This window comes from Cotesia glomerata, linkage group LG4 (genome assembly GCF_020080835.1).
Source record: "Cotesia glomerata isolate CgM1 linkage group LG4, MPM_Cglom_v2.3, whole genome shotgun sequence".
Taxonomy (NCBI): domain Eukaryota; kingdom Metazoa; phylum Arthropoda; class Insecta; order Hymenoptera; family Braconidae; genus Cotesia; species Cotesia glomerata.
In genome coordinates this window covers 25,978,826-25,991,587 of record NC_058161.1, presented here as the reverse complement: position 1 = coordinate 25,991,587, position 12,762 = coordinate 25,978,826, and the positions used below count along the sequence as shown (strand labels likewise).

General features: G+C 28.6%; 1 protein-coding gene across 2 annotated transcripts in view; it reads left to right on the top strand.

Annotated features, from left to right (window-relative positions):
• The window catches only part of LOC123262558 (Kv channel-interacting protein 2-like), a 61,845-nt gene that overhangs the window by 22,365 nt on the left and 26,718 nt on the right, over positions 1-12,762 (top strand). Inside the window, exons 1-2 of one of the 2 annotated variants that reach the window (XM_044724784.1) lie at positions 4,805-4,944; positions 5,022-5,141. The exons of the other annotated variant lie outside the window; for it this stretch is intronic. Of the exons in view, the coding sequence (XP_044580719.1) occupies positions 5,111-5,141 (31 nt within the window). The 5' untranslated portion in view covers positions 4,805-4,944; positions 5,022-5,110. Of the gene's footprint in view, positions 1-4,804; positions 4,945-5,021; positions 5,142-12,762 lie in introns of those variants that run through there. 2 annotated transcript variants of the gene reach the window in all.

The window sequence follows — 12,762 nt, the reverse complement described above, 5'->3', positions numbered from 1 at the left end:
GACGGCAGTTGCGCGGAACCCTATTTTCAACATTAAATAAAAAATTAGGGGACGGACGGGCAAGACGGAGAGGGCGGGTAAAATGAATAATCGTTTTAAATCGCTGGTCGGTCGATAGAAATATTTTAGACAGCAATCTATCAATCTATTAATGTAACTACACTTACCGTTATCGATAAAGCATTGGTTTTGCATACTTGTGGGAATTTTTTTTATAAATATTGAAATTTAGGAAAAAAAAAATTTTAAATCGTAAGTATACAGTACTTAGTTTAATGTTGTTAAGGACGATGCAGATTTGATTTTTTCTTCATATTCAGGACGCGGTTGATATTTTTGCGACGATTGTTTTGATTGAAATGTGGTTTTTCCAATCAGTATTCGTTTTACGCGACCTGAGTATTCATTTTGCCCGCCCGTGGTAGGGCAAAACGGATAATGTTGACTTTTTTTTTAATTTCGAAGAAGAATTTCTTTGTTATTATTTTTATTTTACTTTAATTATAAACTTCAATTACCCAAAAATTATTAGCCAAAATTAAGAATGGATATGATTATAATATATATTTGTTATTTCATTTTAAATTAACATATCCGTTTTGCCCGTCCTTCCCCTATTGTTTTTCGAGCTAGAGTTCCGGGAGTCAAGACTTTTTTTCAGAAATTTCTTCCTCTTTAAGGATCTTTTTTCCGATTTTTGATATCACCAATAATTATTGAGTTATTTACGAAAAACTGAAATTTTTTATTTTGGTTATGTTTTTTGTTAATAACAAATTGAAATTTTCATCAAAAAAATAAAAAAACAACATTATTTTCAGAATTTAATTCTGCATCGAATGAGTAATTGTTCATATTTTTATCACAATTTCTAAAATTTTTATTAGCAAATTTTCACAGGGTTCTCACAAAAATCCACAGATTCGGTAGAATCTGGCGCCAAGTTCCGTTCAAATCCGTTGTAAACGGAGCGCCAGACTACCGACTGTGTTTACTGTAAGCAGAACGGTATTTCGAGGTTGCAAAATTTTATTTAATTATATGGTTCTCCTTTTCCAAAATAATATATTATAAAAGTAATTTATACTTTATTTTACTGATATTAATTAATTATAATCAATTATAACACTTAATTCACTTAAAATTATTAAATTTTATCAGCACAAACTATAGTAAGCCCAGAAATTTCGATCTGACTTTTTTTCGATGGGAATATCAGCGCCACAGACTAGATAAAATAAAAATGTGTAGTAATCCTTCCTATAGACACGCAACTACAGTAAAAAGTGATTCATACCCAGTGAACACATGACTTCAATATGACGTCATTTATAAGTCATAGGAATGTCACAATATTTTACGTAAATATGACGTAAAATTGACCTGTCTTGTAATCCAATTATGATGTAAAATATATGATATATTTTTGACATCATACTGATGTAAGTTTATTACTTCTCTATGATGTAACGGGGAAATGACTTAGATATTACGTACAACTGACATAATATATAAACTACAATATTACGTAACATTAATGCCATCATTGTATGTCATAACGACGTAAGTTTAACATCATGCGTTTACATCAGTGACAAGTCACGGTTGTACGTAATCTTGACGTAAGATTAATATCATGTGTTTACATCAGTGACAAGTCACGGTCTTACGTAATACCGATACCATCGGTGAGTCATTATTTAACATCAATAATTTGTCACAATTGTACATAATACTGACGTAATTTGAAAGTCATTTTCTAAATCAGTGACAAACGATTATTTTCCATAATATTGATAAAATTTGGGGGATGTATTTTTTTAATATTATCGATTGATCAAAATTTATCAAATATAAAACTTCTTCAACAAGATGTCTAATTTACAATTAATCGCTAAATATTAATGAAAATTGGTTTAAAATTTAGTAAGAATCAGGAAGAGGTAAACAGCTGATTTAAGCTGGTACCTTACAAATTTAGAGATCCGCTCTTAATAACAAAAATTTATAATTTATAATATTAATGAATATATCTAACATATTAGCAAATAACATACAAAATATTTTTCATTTACGTTTTTAAGAAAAAAACATACAAATTAAATACATGTGGGATATAAACTTTTTATATCTTTGATTGTATGTTTCCATACACTGCAGAAAAAAAATCTTGACTCAAAGGTAAATTTCTTTGGACTAAGAATATATTAGAGATGACTGAAAATTTCGTGAATGAAGTCAAAATATCTTGACACTAAAACACTTCTTGCTCCAATATAACTTCAGCCTCCGTCAAAATTTTCTTAGTGCAAGAAATACTTTTTTTTCGTTGCATATGTTTCTCACCTATATTTTTTCGATTTATTTAGGTACTTTTATCCATTGTAAAAATATTTTTCGACTTCATTCAGTATAAAATGATTTGGTGTGAAACTGATAACAAGAATACCGAAGTTCAATTAATGTGGCATGAACTCTAAATTTTAAACCGTAAAGCGAGTAAACATATAATTTCTTATGATTTCGCGTCAAGAAATTAAATGTCAGTCATTTAAATATTGTACTATTACTTGAAAAATAATTTTCTGACATTAGTGCTGCTACTTATGAAACATTGTATTTGAAATAATTCAAACAGTTCCATGATTGTTATTGACGAGACTAATAATATTTTACACAGTAAAAAATTTTGCGTCATTGCGTCAAAAACTTTAGTCTTAAAAATTTTTGTGTTAAATATTTAACTTTTTAAGTGTAAATTTAATATTTATTGTGTTAAATCAACATAATAAAATGTTAAATATTTAACATAAAATTTTTAACACAAAAATTTTTGACACAATGACGCAAAATTTTTTTACTGTGTACATCAAGTTTCATAATGTTGTTAGTATGTTAGAATTAAAAAAATTCAAATTTCGAAAAAAATTGAAATTAAAAAGAAATATAGATTAAAAAAATGGTATACTTAAAAGAGTTGAAATTAAAAAAAATCTAAATTTTGTAAATTGAAATTTTGAAGAAGAAAATCCAAATGAAAAATACTAAATTTTCGGAAAAATTAAATAAAAAAATTCGAGTCTTGAGAAATCAATAAGTATTAAAAATATTCAAATGACACGGATACATCGTTTACTCTGAAAAAATTTCACTCTGTGAAAGTTCTCTGTGTCCGCAGAGAGTCTAAAGTTCTCTGCGTCCGCTTTTAGACGAAAATTTTTGAAAGTGTAAGATTCAATCAATTCTTATGAAAATTTATAAATTGCCTATTCATTACCACAAGTTTCACTAGAGAGCCTTTTATAAGAGTTTTTTACAAAGTTTTATAGAGAACTTTATAAACTTTCATGAGTTTAATGAAATTTTATAACATTGTATAAATTATTAGACTTCAATTTTATACAATTCCAGCTCTTAAAATACATGTAATCTCAGAAAAAATGATGAAATAAGCATTTTTCGTCATGTAAGGCTTATCACATAAGTTATTTGCTTCGTAACATGAACCGTTACTTGGACAAGTGAGCAGCGTTCCAGACTTTGATACGTGAGGACCCAAGTTCGAGCCCAGCATATTTCAGGATTTTTTCATCAAGTATCAACATATAACTAGTGTTTCAAACTTTGTAATAAGTCCACAACACTATAATTAATTTCAAAATTGCCATCTTTTTATTTTGAGAAATTTTTTAATATTTTTCTGAGGTACAATTCTTACATCACTTACATCACTTTTACGTCATAATGACATCATTATCATGATATAGACATCACAGGTATGTCATATTGACGTCATAAATGTCATTGAGACATAATACTGACGTCATGACTACGTCATATTTTTACGTCAGAATCTTACGTCAAGAAGTGTGAAATAATGAGTCATATATGACTCATTCGTGACTGTATCTTACGTAAATCCTGACATAGCCCAATGTCATTTTGACGTCACATTGACGTAAACGTGTTTACTGGGTAGCTTGCATCTATGGCCGCCAGGGTGCACTGGAATTACATCTACATAAACTGTAGCTTTAAGGGGATAGTTTGCAGTAAAAAATGCAGTCAACACGAGATTTAAGTTGTTATCAATTGTAAATTTTCATTATAATTACAAAAAATACTAAAATCCGAACAAAAACAGTTTCACTGTAAAAAAGTCGCACCAAGTCCACGTTCATAAGACTATTAGGAAAAAAAATTTTTTTTTTCTTTACAAAAAGATACAAAATAAAAAATTAAAAATCCGAGTAACCGATATGATTGTTTATGATTTTCGGAAATTAAAAATTTTTGTAAATTTAAAAATTAAAAAATTTTAGAACGTACTCGGTGTGCGTCATTGTGTATTTCAATTTTTTAAAGTCTAGTAAATAGATTTTACGAATTTCATTAAAAGTAAAATATTTTGCAACCGCGCACTAAATACGTTCTAAAATTTTTCTAATTTTTAAATTTACAAAAAAATTTTTTTTAATTTCGAAAATCATAAACAATCATATCGGTTACTTGGGTTTTTTAATTTTTTTATTTTGTATCTTTTTGTAAAAAAAAAAAAAAATTTTTTTTCCTAATAGTCTTATGAACGTGGACTTGGTGCGACTTTTTTACAGTGAAACTGTTTTTGTTCGGATTTCCGTTACTATGGTAATGGTTACCATTCTAACATAGGAATAAGTTCTATTTTTTTCTCTCCGTGTACTTGAATTAAATATTTAAATAATGAAAGTTTCGGTACTGAAAATAACAAAAACAAAGGCTTGTATAGACGATAGCTACGCAGTAATCATGCGCAGGTTTTTGTCAGTTGCGTAGAGGAGCTGCGTGGAGAACGCCAGCTTTTATGATTTTAGTGACTAGTGGTTTGTAGTGCTCGCAAGCTCGCAAGCGAGATTACTTATTTCAAGCATAAATAAAAACAAATTACGAGTCAAAGAAACATACGTAATTTCTAAGCGATTACTTTACAGTTATTATTATTATCATTATTGTTATTTGTATTAATAAATTGTTCTTTTCAGTGTTGCTAATCAATTGTTAAATAAATAATTCAAGAACGAAATAGTTATTGATTGATAATAAAGTTGTTAATTGGGAAGCCATAATTAGGATGAAAGCCATAAGAAAGGGCCGGGAAAAGAGTAAGTTTCGTTAATTAACAATAATTATACTTTTGTCTTCGATAATTAAAAAAATAAAGAGTTGAGAAGTAAAAAAATAGAAGTAGCTCCACACTATCACGACTGTAGTGCTCGCTCGAGAATATTCCATCTTTTGTCTATATTTATTTTTTTATTGTTTTTCTCTTTATTCTTTACTGTGGGCGGATTTATAATGAGAGTACAATTTTTTTTATTATTATTATGGGAAGTCTGGAGATCTCGGAGCTTTAAGGAGGGCAAGTGTCAACCCGGGGTAATTTAGCGCATTACTGCGGGTCAATTTTTGAACGATATGTAAATAAACAAAGAGAAATAGTGAGAATTTAAGCAGAAGAGAAATGAAGGATTCAGAAAGTTTTATTGTACTTTTTTTACATTAATAGGTAAAAGAGCTAATTTTTTACAAGATTATAAATATCGAAATACTAGTTTATTTGAGATTTATGAAATATTGGTATTAATAACATGTTATTTTTTTTAACAATCTTTATAATTCAACAAATTGATGAAAATTAAATTGGTAGACATCCGACAACTTTTAAGATTTTTCTTATTTATAAATCATTGCAAAAAAGTAAAAAGAAAAATGTTATCTGTAGGAGATTTGAAAAAGTACAAACAGTGCAATTTTTTAAAAACATTTCTTTAGTTCTAATTTAATTAATGCAAAAAAAATAAAAAAATTTTTAATGTCTGCTGACTTCAATATCATAAAAACATTTGGGAAAAAATATGGTATATCATTAATAAAAAAACAAAAGTTTATTCAAATTAAAACAGCTCGTTAACGAAAAATTCTGTAATTACTTTGTTTAAATAAGCGCTCTTTGAAAAAACTCATTTTTGAATTATTTTTTAACTTCCCACTTTGAAAATTAATAATTTTCAATAAGAAAAAATCATTAATTTTCCGACTGGACTTCTGGCAGTGTGTATGGATGTATGAATTTTAATAAAATTTCGTCTTACGATATCTTTAAAACGAATCAATCAATTAAGATGAGTGACATGGTATTTGAAAGGGTTTATTGAGACTTAAATCTGATTAGATTTTCAAGGCAATTAGTCGAGCCCTTTCAGAGATAATAAGTGTCAATAATTGGGATAATAACATGTCACTAATTAGATCAGTTGATAATTGGTGTATTTAAGTAATTGACTTTATTAGCAAAGATAAATAACTAAATTTTAGAAACTACCATTGAAAATCATGAACTTTCTATTTAGAAGATAAATAGATAATTTATTTTATGCCAAAGCCAATTTGCCAGATGGCAAAACATGTTTACGTTACACAAGTACATAAAAGATAGTAGTATAACAATTTTTGAAACTTTATGTAAATATCAATTTAAATATGACTACTTATACATAATTTATACAGCTATTTGTTTTTCTTATATTCGTAATTTTTAAAGAATATAAAAATGATTGATACATATTTATCATAAAGAAGAAAGAAAAAGAAAAAAAAAGATGTAATGCAAGATTGTTTTATTTATAAATTTAATTTGATGTATTTAATGATTTAACTGATTTTATGTGAATGAACATATAAAGATCTAGGTAGAATAAGTAGTCAAACATCTTATTTTTAAAGACTAATTATTACACTGTTGAAAAAAATTCAACAAAATTAATTACATAAATATGTTAACAAAATATCTCAAAAACTTAATTTTGACGATAAAAAATAATCGGTTAACTTTATAAATCACCAAGTTTAGAATGAGCTTAATTAACGTAGCCAGATTTTCGATTGGTGAAATTCACAAGTTACTTATTTTACGAGTATTGATATTTATAATTACCTTATTTTAAATATAAATTTTTCTCAACGTAAAGATTTTCCTTTTTTTGTAATTAAATTTAAAATAATTTAAATAATTGTCTTTTTTCAATTCGGTCATTCTTACATTGAAAAAAAAATCAAAATTATGTCTTGTTAACACGAATTTCAAGATTCAAGAATTTGTTAAAATATACATTTTAAAATATTAAGTTTTTGACAAAAAAAATAACAATATTTGTTTTCATTATTATAATTAAAATGAATAGCTTCATTTGAATTAAATAAAAATTATTGTAACCAATTTGCCCAATTCTTTAGACAAGAAAGAATTCTCCAAACAAAAAAGTACATTAATAGAAATTTTTAACGGTTCACGTACTTTTGTCAAGAATATAAATTTTTTTTTTCCTCTCAGTGCATACTAGCTTTATATGATTAATCCTAAGTTTTTAAATTTCGTCTTTTACAAATGAATCATTAATTAATAAATTATTAAATAGCCCCAATCCCACAAGAAAAAATGTTAACTTTTAGGAAAATTTACTCAACAAAAAGTCAAAAATTAATAATTGTCAACTTAAATTCAATAAAACGTTAGCAAAAAAATTTTCGTGCTACTTGGGCTATCAACTCAAAGTTATGACTTGATAATATTTTGTGTAAAATGTGAATTGAGTATAGCCTAAATAATTTTTAATGAATTAGTACTTACCCTGATTAAAAAATTAAATTTAAAATTATTAAAAACAATTAAAAACGACTTAAGTTGAGTAATATACAAACATTTTTTCGTGGATTGAATCATTTCAAATTAGATTTCTTATTCAGAGCAAAGGATTGAATTAATTTATATTCACAATTTATTTTCAGAAAAAATTAATTGTTATTGATAATTGTGTTTTGAAATTATTCAAAAACAATAAAATTTTTTTTTTTAATTATTTGATTTGCTAGTAATAATTTTAATAATAGATAAGTTACGTAATTGATGCAAGCATTTATAAGCAGTCTAATCAAGAATAAGTCATTTAGGTACTTGAATTACGTAGTATAAATGAAAACAATTCAGATATAAGAAAACAATTCAAATATAAGAAATATATGTGATTCATATAGAATTATTTTTAATTTATATAAAATTATACATAACGAATTTTGTCATTACATAAAATTGTTTGCAACTCCGCTGAAAAAAAGGATATATAATTATGTCATGTAATAATACAATGCTGCGAAAATAATCGCATACGATCATATATATAGCTTTCACAGAAAATATAAATTGTATTGGGATTAACAGCGTCTGTAGTTTCATTTACTACCCGTTAAAAATCTCCACATATTGATATCTCTTGACTATATTCCATTCTGTAGTAAATGGAACTCCAGCTGCTGTTGCTCCCACTTGAATTCATTTTCCGTGTTGCATAATGATACATGATTTTGTATAACTTATATGTCATTCCATACGAATCATATATTATCTATATCTATATTATTAAGAGAATAAGGAAAATTTCTTTCTCTTGCGTATTTATATGATAAAATGAGTTTTTTTAATTAAATTTAGTATCATTGGAAAGGTCTTGACCTGAATTTGAGCCTTTTCAATGGTTCATATGCTTTTCAGCAATAGTTAATTTATTATGATAAGTTTTAGAAGTAGCTCTAAATAGATTTGAATTCCGTGATAAACGTCATTTGTTTGTTTATTTATTTTGCTTTGTCCCTAGTAGAAATGCAATCAAGTATCTGGCCAGTAACTGGCTAGTTTAACTACCCGGAAAAAAATGATCAGACTTGACCATGCTTGTTCATGTATGATTAGGCCTGAAATTAGACCTAATCATGCCTGTTCATATCTGAAGGGTTAAATACGCTCATGCCTGTTCATGTCTAATCAGACCTGTCCATGCCTGTTCATGTCTGAAGCGTGAAATACGCTCAGGCCTGTTCATGCCTGTCCATGCCTGTTCATGTTTGAAGCATTAAATATGCTCAGGCCTGTTCATGCCTGTCTATGCCTAGAAAAGTTTATTAAATTTACCCTACAGTAGGTTTTCAATGATAACCAAAATACTTTTATTTATTAAATAATAAAATATACCGTTTATGGATAATTTAGAAATTTATTAATCGAAATTAATGTACACACACTGAACATATTCAAAAATTTTTTCTTAGCATATTTGGTCCTTAGCATGATCAGGCATGGACAGGTATGATCAGGCCTGAGCGTATATAACACTTCAGACATGAACAGGCATGATCAGGTCTGAGCGTATTTAACGCTTCAGACATGAACAGGCATGGACAGGCATGACTATGTCTAATTTCAGGTCTGATCATACATGAACAGGCATGAGCAGGTCTAATTTCAGGCCTGATCATACATGAACAGGCATGGTCAGGTCTGATCATTTTTTTCCGAGTAGATCTGATCAGACTTGCATGGTCAGAGATGTGATAAAAATTTTTTCTTTGATGAAAAAAATTTTTTCGGACATCACAAAATGTGCAAAATTATTTTTATCATTACGTTTAAATAATTTTGAAATAAAAAATTTGTTACATTTCCTATGAGATGTTTTGGTCTGCTCTACTCCTGCCTAGTATTAAAATCATTACTTATTTTATTATTTAAATAAATGTGATGTTATAATGAGATTCGGTTAAATAAATAAATTAGGACGATCAAAATATATTATAAAATCAATTTTTCTATTATATTTATGATAAACTTATTTAATACGTTATGTACTTCATAGAATTGTTGTCACATAAGATAGCAGCACAGCAAGCGGGAACAACAAGGTGCACGGATATTACAAAAGTTAAGCAGCATTGAGCGTGGTTAGTAGTTGGATAGGTGACTGCTGGTGTTACGGCCGTGCAATTATATGTAATCATTTTTTTTTTTAATTTTAATTCACTATAGAGAATTTCGTATGACTCTATCAAGTACTATATCCATAAAATTAAGCAAAATAATTTATTAAAAGTAACAATGGGCTTTCAGACCTGACCATGTCTGATCAGGCCTGATCAGGTCAATTCATGCCTGATCAGGTATGGTCCTTTTTCATGTCTGATCAGGCCTGAAGACTCATGCCTGTTCAGGTCTGATCATTTTTTCCCGGGTAGATTTAAGCTAGGAACTGGCTAGTATAATATCCAGTAATTGTCTAGTTACTGGCCAGTTTTACTATAGACATCAAATAAAACATGGCGACACTTGTAGGATTTGAGGTTATTTAAAATTAAATGTGGATAAGTTGTTACAATTCAAAATTATAGTAATAATAATAATAATAATAATAATAATAATAATAATAATAATAATAATAGGCTGTCAGGATGCAGAAGGCTGTAATATTAGGTTCCCTCCGTCTACTTAGGGAAATGACTTTGGCCTGCTGTGGCCGCTAACCGCCTTGTTGTGCGGAGTGGTCCAGCAGTAATGGATGGAGCTCAGGCTGGGCCCTCGGAGAGTCGGACTTCGGGGACAACCCCCCTGAGCATTTAATAACATAATAATAATAATAATAATAAAAATAGTAGTGATTAATAAACAGAATAATTATAATATTTTTAATAATTTATCTCGATAACAGTTTGGAGTATTTGTTTTGATTGATGCCCACAACCGTAATTCGTTTATTATGTCGATTTTTTTTATTTTATCTATTTTTTCAAATATATAACAGATTATTTTTATATTGAAATACACAATTGTTTTTAATTATTTACACTGTTTCTTAATATTTACCGAAGATACCTCAACTTACAGGTTAAAGTCAAAAAATAAACATACACACACTAGTATAAGTAGAACATCGATGTGGCCAATGTTTACGATTTAGTTGTAGATGGTGTAATTTCTAGTTTTTACCTAGTTTCACTAGCCAGTTACTGGATTTGATTGCTGGCCAGCTACTAGATATGATTGCTAGCCAGATACTAGATTTAATCCAGAGAAAAATTGATCATTTCTACTAGGGGTATATGTGAAAAAAATTTAGTACAAATTTAGTACAAAAAAATTGATCTGATGAAAAATTTCGAAGTTATTACAAAAAAACACTTTTTTCGATTTTTTTCGACAACGATATCTCACGAACGAATCAACCGATTCTGACGCTCTATGTGGCGATCGATGCGGGTTTTCAAGGTTAAGAGCTGATTAGTTATTAGTTATTAGCCAATTCGGAGATATTTAAAAAAAATAAAAAAAAAACAACTTTTTTTGTCACTTTTTTTGCAATTTCTCGAAATCTACCGGTCCGAATTAGTTCCAACTTACAGGAAATCCAAGTTTGGCGAAGCCCTTTCGAATGACACCAACCGCGATGAAATCGGTCAAGCCGTTCAAAAGTTACGAGAGGTTTACACACACACACACACACACACACACACACACACACACACACACACACACACACACACACACACACACACACACACACACACACACACACACACACACACACACACACACACACACACATACAGACGTACGGACATCATCATGAAAATAGTCAGGAAAGCTTCCTAGGGCCTCGAAACGTCGAGATCCGATGAAAACTCGATTTTCGAAAAACGGGGTAAAACCAATAACTTCCCGACTTTTGAAAATTTTCAATTTTCTTAGCGGGAAGTTAAAAAATTTTTTTGAAATGTGGTTTTTTTCAAATAACTTTCAAACAGCTCTACTGATAGATTCCAAAAACTAATCAGCTCTTAACATTAAAAAAACACGTCGATCGCCGCCAGCTTGGTCAAAATCGGTTGATTCGTTCATGAGTTATCGTTGTCGAAAGAAAACCGAAAAAAGTGTTTTTTTTGGAATTACTTCGAAATTCCTCGTTTGATTAATTCAATCTCAAAAATTTTTAATGTGGCTTCAAAAACTGCGTCGAATACTGCCAACCGCGTGAAAATCGGTTCATTCATTCAAAAGTTTATGCGATTTGAAAATTCAAAAAATAGTGTTTTATCTAACTTCTATCAAACTTTTGAGCTCGAAGAGCTCAGAATCATACAAAAGCTATTTTTTGAGCTCGATGAGCTCGAAGAGCTCAAAAACGTAATTAGTGCAATTTTGAGCGCTCAAGTATGGAATTAGCGGGAAGTTGCAGGGATGGCCTTTAGGGTCAACCGTTTTCCTAATTTTTTCAACAGTATTCATTTGTAATTTATATAACTGAGAGAGTAAGGAAAATTTAGTGAGCATATTATTATTTTTAAAAGAATTTTTATTGTTAAATTTGGTATAATCAGAAAATCTTGACAAGAATTTTTGCCTTTTTATAGTTTTATATATTTTTCAGTGATAGTAAATTTATTAAGTTAAGTTTTTGGAGCAGTTTTGAATAATTTCTCGGTTCGATAAATTTGTTCCGTCACATTTGTCCATTAAATTATTTGTAATTGATCCTACAATAGCACTCTTATTTTTAAAATTTATTTCAAAAGTACCCAAACTATGTATAGTGTGATTATAAATATCAAAAAATCATTAACACTTAGTTTTTTTATTATTTCTCCATGTAGCAGTTCATATTTCATAAATCTTAGGTAACAAAAAAATAAATTAATTTTATCGCATGGCAAAGTTTTTTATAAAACTTTCTTCGAACAGAGTGTCATACTTGCCTTCCCTAACTCAAAAAGTAATAACTCAAAAATCTATATTGTAGGGAGTGAAATGATAAATTGAAACCTTGAAATCATCCAAGAAAAAAAATTTATTTCCATCGTTTTCCAAGGATAGTGTGAAAAAGGTTTGGTCTTGTACGAGAGGGCTGA